The sequence below is a fragment of the Palaemon carinicauda genome, chromosome 44 (assembly GCF_036898095.1).
Source record: "Palaemon carinicauda isolate YSFRI2023 chromosome 44, ASM3689809v2, whole genome shotgun sequence".
NCBI classification, from domain to species: Eukaryota; Metazoa; Arthropoda; class Malacostraca; order Decapoda; family Palaemonidae; genus Palaemon; species Palaemon carinicauda.
The window spans coordinates 49,803,209-49,822,678 of record NC_090768.1 but is presented as its reverse complement, the minus strand read 5'-3'; the positions used below and the strand labels follow the sequence as shown (position 1 = coordinate 49,822,678).

The 19,470-nt window shown below is 41.8% G+C and overlaps 1 protein-coding gene across 1 annotated transcript in view; it reads right to left on the bottom strand.

Annotated features, from left to right (window-relative positions):
- The window catches only part of LOC137634163 (transmembrane protein 87A), a 91,837-nt gene that overhangs the window by 47,017 nt on the left and 25,350 nt on the right, over positions 1 to 19,470 (bottom strand). The window contains exons 5-7 of the mRNA XM_068366419.1: positions 14,810 to 15,007; positions 12,232 to 12,369; positions 6,296 to 6,458 (exon numbers count right to left, since the gene is read on the bottom strand). Coding sequence (XP_068222520.1) covers positions 6,296 to 6,458; positions 12,232 to 12,369; positions 14,810 to 15,007 — 499 coding nt within the window. The remainder of the gene's footprint in view (positions 1 to 6,295; positions 6,459 to 12,231; positions 12,370 to 14,809; positions 15,008 to 19,470) is intronic.

Sequence of the window (19,470 nt, the reverse complement as noted above, 5' to 3'; positions counted from 1 at the left end):
TTCTAGCGTCTTGTCCTTTTTCCAGTGAAAAGCTAGATGGTATTGAAGAGGACGGAGGTGTAGTCTTCCTAGTGACACAAAATGTTCCACGGATGACAGCGTCCCTACCAGACTCATCCACAGCCTGACTGAGCAGCGTTCCTTCTGCAGCATCTTCTGGATGGATAGCAGGGCTTGATCTATTCTGGGGGCTGATCGTCTTGTTGTTCAGCAACGTCCTCATCAGAGGGTTCCTCATCCGAAAACTGATGAGGAAACGGCAACGGAGTGGGCAACGTCTGGCTCGCTGAGTCCGGTCGCACTGGTGCATGCGTGACGGAGCCGGACGCAACATCATGGAACTGCTGCACAGTCTGTGAACTGTCAACAACCATGGGTGCGCGAGGAAGCACAGCGTCAACCCGAGACTGTCTAGACCGTCTGGGTTGTGCAGTCAACACCCTACCGGGTTGCTGAGGTTGACGCACTGCGTCAAAACAAGTCACCTCTGCTGGTTGTTGAACGTCCTGAACGTCAACAACCACCTCCGAGCGTCGCTTAACGTCAACGTGCGGCTGGCAACCCACACTGGGTCGCATCGGTGGAGGAACCACCTCAACTGGCAGACGCGAGTAGGTTACCTCAGCGTCAACAGGGCGCACAACCGACCGGTTGGAAGGTTGTTGGCCAGAAGGTTCGGTAGCAACCTTCTCCGCATTAAAGTCCTCTATCAAGGACGCAAGCTTGGACTGCATGTCTTGCAGCAAAGCCCATTTAGGGTCTACGGGAGCAGGTGCGGCAACAGACGGGGTTAGCGACTGAGGTGGTACCGCTTACCATCCCTGAAAGCCTTGTTATGCATGACATAATTGTACAGCAAAACTTCAAAGGCTCGAAAACAGCTGTGAGGTTGACCTGTAAAAAACTTGGAGCGTCTCCTGGCCAGGCGCCAGGGAGAGGCTACGAGAATTGAGAAGTCTATCTGGGCAGAGGCATGAACTCCCAAGCCGAGAACTTCTCTCGTGTCATATCAGACTCTCGCTCTATAAACCAGTTTAAAAGAAGGGAAAGCAAAGGCTGTATCCCCCAAACTCCTCCTGGTGAAAAACCAGTCGCCTAGCCAACGTAAAGCTCTCTAGGAGAGCGAGAGAGCACTAGCTTAAAAACAACGGCTTCGAAGTAGCTAGGCCTAGTGTAAGCTCTGACGTTTAGGCGAACGAGGAGCAGCAGTTACAAAAAGATCCGGACAAAGATCCTTAAAAAAATCATCATGATTTAATTAAAGTCCATAGGGGGCTAAGCAGCTTTAGGCTCCTGGGAATGCGTAAAGATCTAGATGTGACCAATCTAGGAGGAAGGCATCTATATGTATTGCTGCTGGGTCCGGGACTGGAGAGCAATAGATTGGAAGCCTCTTGGTCAGCGAGGTTGCAAAGAGATCTATGGTGGGTTGACCCCAAGTCGTCCAAAGTCTCTTGCACACATCCTTGTGGAGGGTCCATTCGGTTGGAATTACTTGACCTTTCCGACTGAGACAATCTGCTAGGACGTTCAAGTCGCCCTGGATGAACCTCGTTACTAGGGAGATGCCTCGATCTTTTGACCAGATGAGCAGGTCCCTTGCGATCTCGTACAAAGTCAGTGAGTGGGTACCTCCCTGTTTGGAAATGTACGCCAAGGCCGTGGTGTTGTCCGAGTTTACCTCCACCACCTTGCCTCGAAGGAGATTCTCGAAGCTTATCAAGGCCAGATGAACCGCCAAAAGCTCCTTGCTGTTGATATGCATGCTCCTCTGACTCGAGTTCCACAGACCTGAGCATTCCCGACCGTCCAGCGTCGCGCCCCAGCCCAAGTCCGATGCGTCCGAGAAGAGAACGTGGTTGGGTATCTGAACTGCCAGGGGAAGACCCTCTCGTAGGCTGATATTGTCCTTCCACCAAGTCAGACAAGACTTTATCTTTTCGGAAATCGGGATCAAGACCGCCTCTAGCGTCTTGTCCTTTTTCCAGTGAAAAGCCAGATGGAATTGAAGAGGACGGAGGTGTAGCCTTCCTAGCGAGACAAATTGCTCCAGGGATGACAGCGTCCCTACCAGACTCATTCACAGCCTGACTGAGCAGCGTTCTTTCTTCAGCATCTTCTGGATGGAGAGCAGGGCTTGATCTATTCTGGGGGCCGACGGAAAAGCCCGAAAAACTTGACTGTGAATCTCCATCCCTAAATACAGAATAGTTTGGGATGGGACCAGCTGTGACTTTTCCAAATTGACTAGGAGTCCCAATTCCTTGGTCAGATCTAGAGTCCAATTGAGATCCTTCAGACAGCGATGACTGGAAGAGGCTCTGAGAAGCCAGTCGTCCAAGTACAGGGAGGCTCTGATCTCCGATAGCTCGAAACTGGTACCCCACATTCCTGTAAACAAACCTCAGAAACGGTTGGGAATCCGGGTGTATCGGAATGTGGAAGGATGCCTCCTGAAGGTCGAGAGAGACCATCCAGTCGCCTTCCATAAATGCTGTCAAGACAGCCTGGTAGACTTCATCGTGAAGTTTGTCTTGACAATGAATACATTGAGCGCACTTGCCTCTTACGTACTCCTGCAGTGAACATGGCTGCCAAATCATGGAGCCATCCCTGAGGGACTTGTCCCTGCAGAGAACGTGGCTGTCAGATCATTGGAGCCATCCCTGAAAGCCTTGTTTATGCATGACATAATTGTACAGCAAAACTTCAAAGGCTCGAAAACAGCTGTGAAGTTGACCTGTAAAATCTAGGAGCGTCTCCTGGCCAGGCGCCAGGGAGAGGCTACGAGATTTGAGAAGTCTATCTGGGCAGAGGCAGGAACTCCCAAGCCGAGAACTTCTCTCGTGTCATATCAGACTCTCGCTCTATAAGCCAGTTTAAAAGAAGGGAAAGCAAAGGCTGTATCCCCCAAACTCCTCCTGGTGATAAACCAGTCGCCTAGCAAACGTAAAGCTCTCTAGGAGAGCGAGAGAGCACTAGCTTATAAAACAACGGCTTCGAAGTAGCTAGGCCTAGTGTAAGCTCTGACGTTTAGGCGAACGAGGAGCAGCAGTTACAAAAAGATCCGGACAAAGATCCTTAAAAATCAGCATGATTTATTTAAAGTCCATAGAGGGCTAAGCAGCTTTAGGCTCCTCTCCGTCTAACAGAGTCCTCAAGGGAATATCAGTAGGAGGGGGAACAGCAACTTCCTCATCTAAAGGAACCTTGTCCGATAATAGCTGAGTCTCAAGCAAGGGAGAGACCTACCGTGGTGGCAATGCTTTACAAGCAGAGTCCACACGCATTGGTGCATTAGTAGCGGACCAGGACGCAACGTTATGTAACTGCTTGACAGTCTGTGAACTGTCAACAACAACAGGTGCGAGAGACCAGGACGCAACGTCATGTAACTGCTTGACAGTCTGTGAACTGTCAACAACAACAGGTGCGTGAGGACGCACAGCGTCCACTCGAGACTGCTTTGACCGCCTAGACTGAGCAGTCAAAACAACTATAGAATGCGGAGGTTGACGCACAGCGTCAAAACAACTCAACTCCGATTGTTAGCGAACGTCCTGAACGTCAACAGGAGCATCAGCAAGTGGCCTAACGTCCAAATGTGGCTGAAAATCCACACGAGACCGCATCGAGTGTGGTTCTAAACAACCTGACTGACGTGACTTAGCTACGCCAACGTCAACAGGACGCACAAAGGAACGTTAGGTTGGCTGAAAGCCAGGATCTCGATGAGATAAACGGCTAGGCTCAACGGACTAATCGGCAGAATAGTCTTCCATAAGGGAGGCAAGCTTATTCTGCATGTCTTGCCGTACAACCCATTTAGGATCAACGGAAAAGGTTGCGGTAAGAGACGAGGGTAACGTCTGTGACCGCAAAACCTTGCCAACAAAAAGACTCTCGGAGTCTGTGTTACGCTTTTGTTAGGCGGCGAGCAGTCTTCCGATGACTGCATAGGGTCAGAGCTGTCCTAATGGCAACAACCAGGACGCTGGACCTGTCCTGAAAGGACTGACTTTCGCTTAAGGGCCTCGAAACCTTGTTTCAGGTTTCTTATGCGAAAAGCCTTCGGATGACGAGGAGAAAAACGTCTCTCTCGCCTTATGGTAGGGGTGATCTTGGTAAGATACACCCGATACCATAGAGGGAACGTCTGTTCGCTGATCAAGGCCTCTCGAACCCATAAGTCGTACGACATTACTTCTCCCCTGGGCTTGGGAGCTTGCAAGAGGTCCCGGACTAGGCGAACGACAGGCACGAACAGACGAACCCTCGGTCGCAACACTGATAACACTTTGCGCAATATCACTTTATCACTACGATTTTCTGTTTTGCACTTATTTCACTGAAATCGAAACTTTTACTGATTTCTACCTGAAGCACGCAATTCTAACCTCATCAAAAGGTAGTAATAGCGAAATCAGTCGTATAATGCAAGCACATTAATACCAGCAAAAAACAGTAAACATATTTTAAGATAAAAAATTCAGTGGATGGGGAAGAGACTAAACACTAGTTCATTCAAAACTACGTTTTCAATCTCTCACCGTACATTGCCTGGGGACGAGAATAAAAAACTAAAAACGTTTTATCCTTTCTCCCCGTACAGAGACTAGGGACGAGAGTAACTCGAGAACAACGTTACCCGCTTGAACGGAACGTTTTCTCCCCTCTCTCTCCCTCCGTCTCTATCTCTCTCTCTCTCTCTCTTGATTACGCACCTAAGAGAAGAGCCCACTTACGTTTCGTCAAAAAAACATGTTATTTGACCAAAGGAAAAAAACTGAAAGGTTTTTCAATTAAAAAGTTCCTTTAAAATAGAATTTAAAACATTTAAGCTTTGAAAGAAGAATGAACAAAACGTCAGAATCGATTTACTCTTTCTGCAAAGTGAAACCGTGATACTCTCTCTCTCTATCGTAACGATAGAGCGCAAACTGCGTAGCATAAATAAACTAAACGTTAGTGCATCTTTGAAACAGTACGAAGACTATTCAAAGAAAAACTTTCATAAAATATCTATTAAAAAATATTCATTTAAAAAGTTTTAAATCATTAGCTCTTTAAAAGCTATTTACGATTGAAAGGGCTCAACGTTGTTTAACTTCAGTTTCCAAGTTAGGACCGCCTACTCTCAGGAAGGTCGCATATAAACAAATCATTAAAATTTATTTTTATGTTTATTATAAATGGAAAGTTAATCGAAGAGGCCTAATAAAGGCGGTGAGATATAAAATATATAGAGGAAAATCTATAATTAATTTATAACGTGATAAGATAATTGCTAAAAGCCTAAACACACTTCCGTCTAAGGGAAGGGTCGGCCATTTAAAAGTCAAAGAAAGTCCATACTCTCTATGTCATCAAAAAATTAAATCTATCCAAAAAGAGTTCAAGATTTAAGATGAAGATAAAACACCTGCACTGCGAAAGCTCAAACCAAATTAAAGTACTTCACCAAATATGATGTAAAAAACTCCAGGTTCTACAGCGAGTAAAAGTACGTCTTGTCGACACGTCGACAGAGAAGAAATTGAGTCTTTGTTTACATCGAGAGTGGTATCTGGCTGACAGTTGGCGCTGGTGGGCACACCCGCAACCTGAATAGCGATCGCTGGCGAGTTTTTATTGTATGTGTCTGTCGAGCAACAGAGTTGCAGCTATTATATATTCACCGGCTAAGTTAAATATTTAAAAACTCGACTTCAGGCTAACCAACAAAGAACGACTGTTCAGCAAAAACAACAAACGCACAAAGAAGCAGAGAATAATCGCCACATTGAAAGAGTTTGGCGTGCAGAAGTTAGACCATGTCCGTTTAATGTAGAACAATGGCGTCTTGGTGCCCAGGTCATCGGTATTAAACAGAAGAGATGGTACAAATTGGCTTGATGTCCCAAAAATGTAAGCACTATGATGGTCTGAAATGGAAGAATGAACCTCCTGGATTGTGTTGCCATGGAGGGACAGTTAGGCTGCCTTTGTTACAAATATCATCTCCACCTTTACATAAGACATGTTTCATCTTCACGGTTGCACAAAGGAAATATTGGGTGATAAGAGTATCTACAAGATAAAAAACATATGGTTCAGAATAAGTATCAAATGACCAGTTGCACATACTGACATTGCCTTTTACTCCAACACCTGGGCAATGCCAGGTATCTAGTATAATTATAAAGCCTTTTAAGTTTAAAGTGTTATTAAATTTCCATTACCATAACCAAGAGATACTTATGAACCTTAAAAGGATACAATCATAGATAAATCTTTAATGCAAATTATTACTCACTTCACAATACCAAAACCCAATGATACAATGATGACCAACATACGAGCCAATGTTCTCTTGGCACATGAGACTAGTTCTGCAAATATTATAAGTCCAGGAACACTGTACCCTCGCTGATTAATGCTGCTGTATTCAGCAGTAAAAACTGCCTTCTCCAGCATTCCTGAAAAAAAATCTTTTTTTTACAATTGTTCATTAATATAAATAAAACATGTCAAATAAAAAATTATAAAAATTAGCTGCCACATATTAGCAGACAAGAAAATATTTTCAATAATTTTTTTTCCATAAAAACCATTCACTCCTATATGGCTACATTCATTGCCTTCACATGTCCCCATGTACTGATTATTTGTTTAACAAACAAAGAATGGTAGTACCCTGGTGCACGTACTACCAAAAACAAAGAACTATGCGGAGAATTAGAAGGGTAACTGCTGTTTCCTCACAATCCACAGACTTTGGTGTAAAAGGATAAGAATACCTGAAGGGCAAACTGGTTACCTTCTATTAACACTTGAATGCTGTCTGGTATGTGTTGAGACACTAGCCATACTCATGATGGCTGTCCTTGTCACTGTTGATGTACCTTCCTCTGAAAGCTTAACAGATCCAAGACTCAATTCCCGGATATTCTTGAGTTCTGCTACTTCACTACAATACTACCGCCAGAGAGTTATGGGGTCCTTTGACTGGCCAGACAGTACTACGTTGGATCCCTCTCTTTGGTTACGGTTCTTTCTCTTTGCCTACACATACGCCGAATAGTCTGGCCTATTCTTAACAGATTCTCCTCTGTCTTCACACACCTGACAACACTGAGGTTACTAAACAATTCTTCTTCGCTCAAGGGGTTAACTACTGCACTGTATTTGTTCTGTGGCTACTTTCCTCTTAGTAAGGGTAGAAGAGACTCTTTAGCTATGGTAAGCAGCTCTTCTAGGAGAAGGACACTCCAAAATCAAACCATTGTTCTCTAGTCTTGGGTAGTGCCATAGCCTCTGTACCATGGTCTTCCACTGTCTTGGGTTAGAGTTCTCTTGCTTGAGGGTACAATCAGGCACACTATTCTATTTAATTTCTCTTCCTCTTGTTTTGTTAAAGTTTTCATAGTTTATATAGGAAATATTTATTTTAATGTTACTCTTCTTAAAATATTTTATTTTTCCTTCTTTCCTTTCCTTACTGGGCTATTTTCCCTGTTGGGGCCCCTGGGCTTATAGCATTTTGCTTTTCCAGCTAGGGTTGTAGCTTAGCAAATAATAATAATAATAATAATAACACTAGCCATGCGATAAATCATCTGAATATGGAGAATGGAGACCCAGCCAGGAGAAAATCCCATCTTTTTGAACTGGGCTCCCTCCTATGAAGCATACAGAAGGCTTGCTACACCCACAGCTGCCAGTTTGCCACATCCATTAACCCACAAAAGACCCAGTCTGATGAGTCAATATTTGTTAGGTTAGAAAGAAACCGAGTATGGCGTGAATGATAATATACCTTGGAAATACAGTAGTTCCTATAACTGACAAGGAGTAATACGCCTGAAACAAGCACTCTTGGATAAGAAATTACAGAGGTAATAGTAAGGCAGCATGAAGTGTGTGGTGGCCTTGGATCTATTATATCCTATGCTGGTACAGTATGCAGCAAAAGTGGTGCAACTTTTTATTTTTAGACTGGACAATGATTGTTCTGGAGTTGCCACTTGGTATTAAATATATTTCACTTTGTAAGCATGTGTGTGTACCGAGGAAAAATAGGTCATTTATTGAAAAATAATGGCTCATGAAAAACAAAAATATTTCATGCTAAAAAATTTCAGTACAAAAAATAACTACTAAGATCATGTAGTCACACTCTCTCACAGTCAGTCTGACCATTTCTGCAGTCTCCGTCTTGAATGGATTATGTTGGAAAAACTTGTTCAAAGCCAAGCGATAGATGACTGGTCTCCACTTCCAGGTGCCTTTTCTACAAGAAAGAGTTGACTGTAAAAGCATGAGGACCCGTCAACGACTTCTTGGAGAGTACCCTTCTCCAGCATAGTCTGGACTTCTACCCAAAAGGGCGAGATACTTTGCTGATCCCTTCGCAAAGGAATATGACATCACTAGATGCAGAGCCAGAGGAAGGTGAGAGAGTCTGATTTTGACGTAATATCCGCTTGGAGGATCGAGACCATCCATGGTTCGGCCCCGAGGATCTTTATCTCGGCTACCTGTGCTTTGGGCATCCCCCACTGGTGGTGAGGCAGGAGGATTGGGCACCCTAGTGAGAGCAACCATGTTTCCAGCTCTACCTCTTAGCACCTTTGCCATGAAAAGGCTGTTTGGGGTTTGACTTTTTAGCGGTGGACTGCTTAGAAGCTGCGTTTTTTTTTTTTTTTTTTTTTTTTTTCTGTGCCCATCAATGCACAGAAGATGACTTCATTGCAGAAGGAGCTGAAGAGTGGGGCAAGATGTTACCAGCCATTGGAGAAGCAAGTCTTGGCTCACCTTTCTCCTGCGCTCCACAACAGCGTCAATGTCTTCTGTGTGGAACAAGGAAGGACCCTCCACTGACGAGTTGTGAAGACAGAGTGCTTCTCTCTTTGACATCTGCCTCTGCAATTTCTAAATGAAACTTGACATCTGCCTCTGGAATTTTGAAATGACACTTGACATATGCCTCCGGAATTCTGAAATGACACTTGGCACGTACCACTTTAATTTGCCCACTGGTTCGTCGCGTTGTGAGTGAGGAACTCCGCAGCCCTAGCTTCAGAAAGCAAGACAGTCTTAAATGCTTTCCTCTCATCTGGATCCAACATATCCTCATTGTCAGTTAGATAACCCACGGAACTAGACCAGCAGTCAATCCATGAGGAGGCTTGCAAAGTTGCCTTAGCAATCTTCTCCATGTCAGAAGCCTTTGCAGCCAAGAACGTTACCGGCTGGGCTGCCAGCTTGTCAACTGACATGCCCTGAGCCAAGGCCAACACTGTTAGGTCTAATAGCAAGGGCGAGGGATTGTCGTGCATGAGATTGTAGTAATTCCTCTGGCTGATGAAAAACGGAGGAAGTAAACAAGACGAGTTACTAGCCCTAAAAGTCCTTTTTTTCCAGTATTTGGGAAAGGACCTCTTAATGGACCCTGACACCATCTTGGATCAGAGCAACCCAATCCAGGTCTTTTCAGGTTGTGGGGTACAGCAGAAGAGGTCAAATACTTTCTCTCCTGCATAAAGGAATAGTCCGACCCTCTTCGCTCAGTGGCAGGAGCTTTAGAGACAGCTGGCAAAGGCAACGCATCATCAGAGTTGTCTAAATCAGAGAGCTGGGACTCATCTAACTCCAGATTCACACCCATAGGAGCCTGCATTGGGTCAGGGTCATTAACAGGGCCCTCAGCAGAGGATTGATACCCAAGAGGAACGTCTCGAGTCATGGGCAGCGACAAGAACAACAGAAATGCAATACCTTGTACTGTACTCAACATACGGATGTTAACAGAGAGGGCTATAATGGTACAGAAAGATATCTTTATGTGTTTTATAGACTTTGAAAAGGCATTTGATATACTTAGACACTCCCAACTTATAGAAATTTTAAAGAGCTTATATACTGACGGCACAGCCATTCGGCTAATCATCAACCTTTATTGGTAGCAAGAAGCTGCAATCAACATCCAAAATAATTTAACACCATGGATAGAAATAAACAAGGATTACGTAAGACAAGGATGTCACCAGACCTCTTTTCTATACGTGGAAATCATAATGAGAAGTATATCAGGAATGAAAGGAATAAGAGTTGGAGAAAAAATATAAATCATAATAGATTTGCAGATGACACTGTGATAGTAACTGACTCAGAAGAGAAACTGCATCCACTTCTTGACACAGTAAAAGCAAGAGTGCGAACATAGGACTAAAAATCAACATGAAGAAAACTGGTGGTAGTAGCATAACCCTGGAACCTCTGAATTGCAATGTCATAATGGATGGAGCAACAATAAAATAAACAAAAGTCTTTGTATATTTAAGTAATATATTAACATATGATTCAAGATGTAATAAAGAAATAGAAAAAAGAATACCAATAGCTAAAAATGCATTTAACAGTATGAAAACTCTATTGACAAACAGGATAGTGATTCAGACAAAAGTTAGATAACTGAAAACCCATGTATGGTCAACACTTACTTATGGCTCAAAGATGTGGATATTAAACAAGAACTTGAAAAATACAATAAATGCAGCTGAATTATGGCTTTACAGAAGAATGTTGAAGATCCCATAGACTGAGAGAGTAACAAATGAGAAGATATTGGGAAGAAGAGTGAATCAAGAGAGAGCTCTTCTAAAAGTGATATGGAGGAGGAAAATGGAATTTCCATGCCTTAGGGGAAAGATAGAGGGGAGAAGAGCAAGAGGCTGGCAAAGAAAAAAGTTTCTAGACAGCTTACTCAAGAATGTAAATGAGAATGTAACAGCCTGACAATTTGTACAGACCTAGAGACAGAACCAGGTGAAGGTAACAGACAGCCCACATTAAAGAAATGGCACCTAGATAGATAGATAGATTGATAGAGATTGTTTATAAAATTTCTCAACTTACTCAAAACATCATAATAAACATTACATTAGCAACAATATATAATAGCCTATCATGTGTAGTATTTAAAATGTCTCCATTAAATACTACAAACAAAAGAAATTTACACTTTTCTTAAATCTATGTTTGATAGAAGGCTAGACATAAAACACGATATTCAATTTCATCAGATAATCTTTAGTTTTAGCTCACAATATAACATATATGCACTGAAAGTCTAAAATAATCCAAGTTTTCAATGTTAGTCGAGTCATTTAATAATTTTTGTACTTTTCTATTATTAACCTGAAGTGTATTTGAACAACAGTAATTACCAACTGATTTTATTTGGGTTTTAATGACAATACTGAGAATATCCCTCCATTTAATCAACAGAGTATCAATGATATAATTTCCTAATTTATAGAGTACTGCTTGCTGATTTCTAACTCTCAAGTTTCACCTTTTGACTTGCATTCTTTGGCAATTCGTAATACAGTGATGTACAGTATTATTTTCTAGTTTTCACATTCTAACTTGAATTTTTTTTCAACATTACACTGTATTTGATGTTGGTAATTTTAAATATTAATTTTAAGTTTTCACACCTGTTCTTTGGTAATTTTTTATATTGTGCAGTATCATTGGCCAATTTCTGATGCAAAATTTTATGTTTTAACTTATGGTTTTTACAAAAGCTGTATTTGGTGATTTCTAACTCGAAATTTTTCGTTTTGATTCACATTCTTTGGCAATTTTTTACAGTTAAGAAATTTAGTGTCAAATTTTGTATTTTCGTATTGTAAGAATTTCGCAAATAACAAACACGAAGATAACAAGAATTGACTGTATAAGAAAAGGAATAAATGTACACAATAAGAAAGGGTATAAGGAATAAATGCAGATTCAAATGAACAATAAAATTATGAATAACAAAAATGAAAGGAAAATAAAAAAGAAGGAAGAATGGAAAACGGTGTTATACCTAATATGGACTAAAGTCTTGTTTTTCATTTTAGTTATCTAAACTAAAATGCTTGTAATTTGTTATACTGCATAGGCATATATCAAATCACGGTACAGTATATAAAAGGGAAAAAATAATCTGAAAATCTATATAAACAAAAGGAAGTTTCTCTGTTCGTCACAATTCACATTTTGGTACTAGACAACATGATATAAAGATGTACACTATTGAATGGTAGTAAGAAATATTTTCTCCTTGGACAATATTTACCTGCATGTAAGTTTCCTCCCAGCTTTAGATTATTTTGTGCTAAATATGACAACTTATACAATGGCATAAAATTTGTAAGATATTCTACTACAACAATAATAAATGTTTCTTAGACTCACCTAGAAGGATAACTGCTCCAATCCAGTACTGCACACGCAACAGTTCCCGCCACCGCATAAATGAAACTACCAGCCAGGCTAACCCATATATGAGATACACAACACACATGGCTGCATAAAATCCTAACAATGGCCAATCTGAAAATATATTACAACTCATAAAGTATCAAATGTATTAATCAGGAAAAAATTGAGATTGATTTTCTAAAATAAAATTCTATTGCATTTCTTACCATATTGCAATATCTTTAAGTTTCTCAAAACCAACTCATAGTCTACAATTAGTCTGTTTGCTCCATAAAAACATCGAAGTTCTTCAGTCCTTGAAAAAATACAGTAATGTAAACAGCTATTGGCTGTTAGTAACGGGGATGCGAGGTTAGATCTAAAGGTCTCAAGCAGCTATGATTTTCATTATTTGTAGTCTCAAGCAGCTATGATTGTCATTATTAGTAAAGTTTATTTCATGACCTGTAAGATACTAGAGAGACAACTTTTTTTTTTTTTTTTGTGAAAAAGAACTCAATTTGATTCCCCACTTTCTTGTTCCTTATAAATTCTCCAGACTCTCAATATAAGGTCGGTGGAATGGATCCAGCAACCAGAAACCATAGATTTGACAATTTTGTTTCATATGAAAGCTTTAGGTTAAATCTATGCATCTGAACTCTATTTTTTTCAAAGGCCATATAACAACAGGGGCATAAAAACAATTAGAATACCGCCAACGTATCCCTGCGTATCGTAAGAGGCGACTAAAAGGGACAGGACGAGGGAGCTGGGAACCCCCTCTCCAGTATCATAATCCTGTGAGACATCAAAATACATCTGATAAATAAGATAAATAATAAAAGGTCCACATTTCATATAGTACTCTGAGTTACTATGACAGCCCTCCACATTGGATCTGTTTGGAAATTGAGAAACCCTGCTGCCATAAGAGTTCTCCTGAAAGTGACTAATATAGCAAAAAACCAGATACAGTATACTTATTTATCATTATTACTAGCCCCGCTACAACCCTAGTTTGAAAAGCAGGATGCTACAATCCTAAAGCTTCCAACTGGAAAAGCAGGATGCTACAAGCCCAAAGGCCAACAGGAAAAGCAGGATGCTACAAGCTCAAAGGCTCCAACAGGGAAAATATCACAAATTTAAAAAGTAATCTGTAATTTTCCTAGCTACAAACTCGCGTCCTTTAAGGGGCACAGCCAGTATGCCAATATATGGGGGTATAGGACAAAAAACACAGAATCCTGAAAAATTCACTAAGCTTCGTATGGTAATAGAGAATGTGTATACAAAATATTTTGTTAAAATTCCTCTTACTTTCATAGTTGCAGGGTAATTAATGAAAGTGACCCAATATGCCGAAAATATTGATCCCTACAAGAAAATGCAGTATTTCTTCTGTTATCGTAAATTTTGATAATCATAACACTTTTATATAAAAAAATGTGAGTAATGGCATCTGTATAGATTCCATGAGTCACAAGACAAAGTATTACACCCTAAGGCCTTCAGTGCTAGGACAAACCTCAGGGAGAGTACACGTTTGAGTTTGACCTCTGACATTTACTCATTTTTACGTCTGTTTTTTCTTGGCTTCGGCAAAAATTTCATCATGCCAAAGAGGAAAAAACAATTTCAACATCTCGCTAACATAAGGAAGAAAATTGGCTCTAATAAAAGTTCAGATGTGGGTAATATAGGCGATATTAGCAGAGTTAATGACGGAGAGAGAGTGGTGTGGATGGAGGAGCTGCCGCCTTGCCTGACAGGAGCCAAAAGAAGCAAGATATTGAGCGAAGGGATCTTCATTTATGATTAAATTATGATAAATAACATGGTTTTGGTTTATTAATATCCAAAAAAGAACATAAAATTCATAATATTCATGATTTATTAATAATGTCTTTGTAAAAATACTATACTCCCGTATCTCAAAACTATACTTATTGCCCTTCAAATTCTATCTTCTCCCTTAGTTTCAAAGATACAGCATTGAAATTTGGTATATAACTTAGAAAGACATTATAAAACAATAAAATTAAGCCCTTTTTTTGTTTTTTTTTGTTTCATATTTGTAATTGTAATTGTTTACCACTCATATTTTTTCTAAGACAAGGGAAGATATTTGAGCTGTTTACAAGACCTTGGCAGTAACTCAATATATTTTTTACCATAACCATAGTAAAGTTGACGTCTCGCAGGATTATATACAGGAGAGGGGGTTCCCAGCCCTTTGTCTCTTCCCTTTTAGTCGCCTCTTACGACACGCAGGGATAACGTTGGGAGGAACGTAGAGAGTAGAGGTCCCCTTTTTGTTTTATTTCATTTGTTGATGTCGGCTACCCCCCAAAATTGGGGGAAATGCCTTGGTATATGTATGTATGTATAAGTAAAGTAATGAAATATAACTCTGGCAGGGAAGCATCATTTTTAGTAGAATAAGAATGGTGTTGAACACAACCTCACAAATGATGTAGAATATTCACTTTATAAAAAAGAAGATAGAAATAATTAAGAACCATTTTGGAAAGTAACTTGACGAGCAACACCTTAATTTGAAACTTACCTACAGCAGAGAGATAACCATAATCACTCTTCATTTGAATGTCTATATATGCTGTGTATGACCTTCCAACATCTTCATATGCCATTTCCGTATGAACAATTAAAATGTACACACCATCATGGATGATAATTGCAATTGGGTGATTTGTCTGAGCTGTACCACCTGAGCTAATGTCTTGTTTTAATATCAAATGATCATCTGCAAAGAAAATAACCCTCATGATTATCAAATTTAATGTAAGCAAACAAAAAACTCATTCTAAGAATCATGTTACTGAATACAGTATAAACAAGATTAGATATACTCTGTATCAAAAACAAAACCTCATATTACCATTAATTCATGTATAAACCAATTGCCTTACAGTTCTAAGATTCAGTTTAAACTTTGTGAGTGGATACCAGATGAAAAATAAAATACTACTGCTTTAGTGATAAAATAACAAATTTGGAAATGATTTTATTCTTTCCCTAACTAATTACAAACCTGGAGTTATTTATTTGGATATACTTTCGGCAAAGCAGGAAAGTAGACATTTGACTAAAAGGGCGAGATGGCAACCCTACCTTATCACTGGGAGTACCCAGCCACCTATATCTACTCACATCGGTGAACTACGTCCCGTTTTTATCGCAAGCAAGACTTATTGGGGGACAGGTGATGGTGGGACAATTTATATAAATAACTCCAAATTTAGAAGTAATTTACATTTTTTTCTAACGATATAAACCTGTAGCTATTTAAAGGAATGTTACTTTTGGCGAAGTTGAAAGACGAGCCATTAGATTTTTAGCGAGGGTTAACCACCCATACTGCTGGTTAGCAGGGGGTGGGAGTAGTAGCTACCCCTCACACTCACACACCTGTAACTATTAATTCACTTTGCTTGGAGGTAGAACTTCAAGGGGTACTGGGTTGCCGGACAAATCTGTATAAATAGTTACAGGTTTGTATCTTTAGGAAAAATACTAATTACTTCAAAATTTGTCATTGTTCTGTAAATGGAACACAAACTAATGCTATTTACAGGGGTTGAATCAGCCATTAGGAGGGTGGACATCCCTGATAATCTGGCTTTTTACCAGGGGATTCCACTGTGTGTGTGTTAGCACATAAAAGGTGGAAACCTTAAGACCTCGCTAAACCTTGATATGCAAGGTCTGCGGCTTACACAAGCTGTTTGTTATGATACTAGCAATGTGACTGTCAAGATAAGAGTTCTTCTGAGTCAAGAATCGTCCGAGGTTACCAAGACATAAACAATACCACCTTGCCAGGGTATGGGGTCGCAACAGAATAGACACAATACTGTACTAGGTTACACAAAGGAACAATGGTTTACAAGCAGTGGTTGAGGTCAGCTTTGCAGAGGAACCTGGAAGCTGATTTTCCCCAAGAGAGGGGAGGATGAAGAAAAGAAAGAGCCAGTCATTCTAATTCATTCACTCAGACTAAAACCGGGTAACCAATGTCCTTAACCTCCTGCTATTCGTCCATTAAGGAGCTTGAGGTATCAAACCAGTTGTTGTGCAGCCACCACAGGACCGAAAGAGAACATGTTGAGTCTCCTGTTGGTTACGTCTTGCATGTAGTGGGCGGTGAAGGTCATCTGACAATTCCACATACCCACTTGTAAAACCTGTGTTACATAGTAGTTACGTTTGAAGGCCAGGGATGTAGCAATGTCCCTGACGTCATGTGCTCTGGGTAGACAAGTTGGAGGAGGACTTAGTGCAAAGTCAATGACTTTGCAAATCCAAGCAGAGACAGTGTTCTTTATGATCCTTCTCTTGACCATCCCCGTGTTGATGAAAAGTTCTGACACAAGGGGGCGAGCTGCTGCTGTTCTTTTGAGGTAGTGCCTCAAACTCCTTACTGGACATAGCAACAGATGGTCTGGGTCATCAGTTACAGAACGGAGACTAGTTATCCAGAAGGAATCAAATCTAGGATCCGCTACCCTTAGATTTTGAGTCTTTGCTACAAACTCAGGGACGAAGCTGAAGCTTACCTCTCCACATCCTCTTGAATGGGCAATGTCATACGAGAGACCATGAAGTTCGCTGACTCTTTTGGCCGAAGCCAAGGAAAGTAAGAACACCGTCTTCAACGTGAGGTGGCGATCTTTTGCCTGGCGTAATGGTTCTTAGGGAGGATCCTTCAGGGACTGAAGAACTTGAACCACGTTCCATGGAAGAGGTTTCACTTCAGACAGGGGACAGGTAACTTCTTATGAGAGATAGTTCCAATGAAGAGGAAATGTCTACCACTTTCAGTTTAAAGGCAAGACTCAAGGCTGAGCAGTAGCCTTTTGCTGCCCAAACCGAGAGGAGCAGTTCCTTCCATAGATACATGCGGAACTCTTTTACTGCTGGAATAATGGCATCGAGGAGAGAGATACCCCTTCCACAACACCAACCACAGAAGACATTCCACTTTCCCTGGTAGACTGAGGCTGACGATTTTCGGAGGTGTCCACACATCCTTTTTGGCAACTTGTTGCAAAAATCCTCTCTGAGTAAGATGCTGGATAGTCTCCAGACATGAAGTCGTAGTTAGATGCTGACATGTCTGAGTAGATTAAGTAATGGAGGGAATCCTCTTGGAAGTTCCGTCAGGAATTGCATAAGGTCTGGGAACCATTCTGCATGATGCCATTAGCTCTGTAGAGATTGACCGATGTTCTGTTCTTGTTGAGTGCTCTTCTCATCAGAGCAAATGGAGGAAAGGCGTAAACATTGATGTTGTCACACCATTGCTGGAATGCATCTTGCCAGAGAGCCTTGGGGTCTGGGACTAAGGAGTAGTACAACGGGAGTCTGAAATTCAGGGCCGTTGCAAACAGATCCACCATCAGAGAACCCCACAAAGTCTGGACTTTGTTGACTACTAGATGATCCAAAGACCACTATCCGCATGGATTTGCTCAGGCTGTCCACGAGCACATTCCTTAGGCCGGGAATGAAGCGAGCTGATAGGGTCACCAAGATGACTTCTGCTCATCTCAGTATCTCTACTGTTTTATGGGAAAAAGGCGGCAAAATAGTAATGCCTTGTTTGTTGATGTAAGCCACTATGGGGTGTTATCGCTCATCAACACCACTGAGTGACACACCATGAACTGTTGGAACACTTGAAGGGCCAGGAAGGCAGCTTTCATCTGTAAGAGTTTTATGTGCTGGTACTTTTCAAAATCTGACCATTGGCCTGAGGTCATGTGGTGCAGCATGTGGGCCCCCACCCTACTTTTGATGCATATGAGAAAAGCATCAAGTCCAGAGGGAGGACAAAAAAGTTGAATCCCTTTAGCAGATTCTCGTCGACCTCTTACCACTCGAGATCCGTCCGCTCCTCTGGTCCCATGGGGATCAGAATGTCCAGGGAATCAAAGGCCTAATTCCAGTTGGACTTTAGCCGCCATTAGAGGGATCGTATCCTGAGGCGGCCATTGGAAACTAGACGGGCCAGTGATGATAGGTGCCCGAGGAGACAGCCACCTCTAGGCAGGGAGTTCTCGTCTGAGGAATGGTCCTGCGACCTTTCTCAGACTCACTACTCTGTCGTCTGATGGGATGGCTTTGTGAAGATTGGTGTTTAAAATCATTCCTAGATATACCAGTCGTTGAGAGGAAAGCAGTGATGGCTTCTTGAGGTTTACCATGATCCCCCGATCTTGGCAAAGCAAAGCCTCAAAAGTTTGTCTCGGTGCTGAAGAAGGGTTGACACTAAGTCTGCTAGAATCAGCCAGTCATTCAGATAATGTAGGAGACAGATGCCGATTCTGTGAGCCCAAGATGACACTCGGGTGAATATTCTCGTGTAGACCTGAGGTGCTGTGGATAGACATAAGCACAGTACCTTGAACTGGCATTTCTTGTTGTCTAGAGTGATTCTCAGATACTTCCTTGAAGACCGATGGATTGGGATCTAGAAGTATGCGTCCTTTAGATCCAATATGCACATGAAGTTCTGTGGTCTTATCGCTTGTCTGACCATGTCTGCCGTCCCCAAGCTGAACGGAGTTGTTCGACAAACTTGTTCAGAGCTGAGAGGTCGCTGACTGGTCTCCAGATGCCTTTTTCACAAGAAAGAGTTGACTGAAGAAGCTTGGGGAGTCGTCGAGGACCTCTTGGAGAACGCCCTTCTCCAACATGGTCTGGACGGTCAGCACAGGAGCTTGATGTCACTATAGTCCTGGTCAGTTGAGGGAGAGATTGAATGAACAGGACACAATACCCTGAATGAAACAAGGAGACTTTACAGGGTTCAGCCCCGAGCTGCATCCACCTCTTCCAGCAGTGATGCAGACATCCCCCCCATTGGTGGACAAGCGGGGGGATCGCCTATCCTAGCGTTTGTGCCCTTGGCCACCGCCTCTAAGATGTTTCCCTCATTGGAAGACTTGGAGCCTTACCTGTCCTTGGCAGGAAAGGGCTTCATAGATACCTTAGTATCCGTTGCTGTAGTCCTGCTCGTCGTCAGCTTCTGTTGTTTGGTCTGCGGAGAGAAGGTGGTCTATAGGGCCGGGATGTCGAGGCCATATGGAGGAGGGAGTCTTTGTGGGAATTCCTCCATCTCTCCGCAGCTCTGTCGACATCACTCGGGTCAAATAGAGAGGAGCCCTCCAGAGGAGTTCCGGAGCTTTACGATCTCGCAGTGTG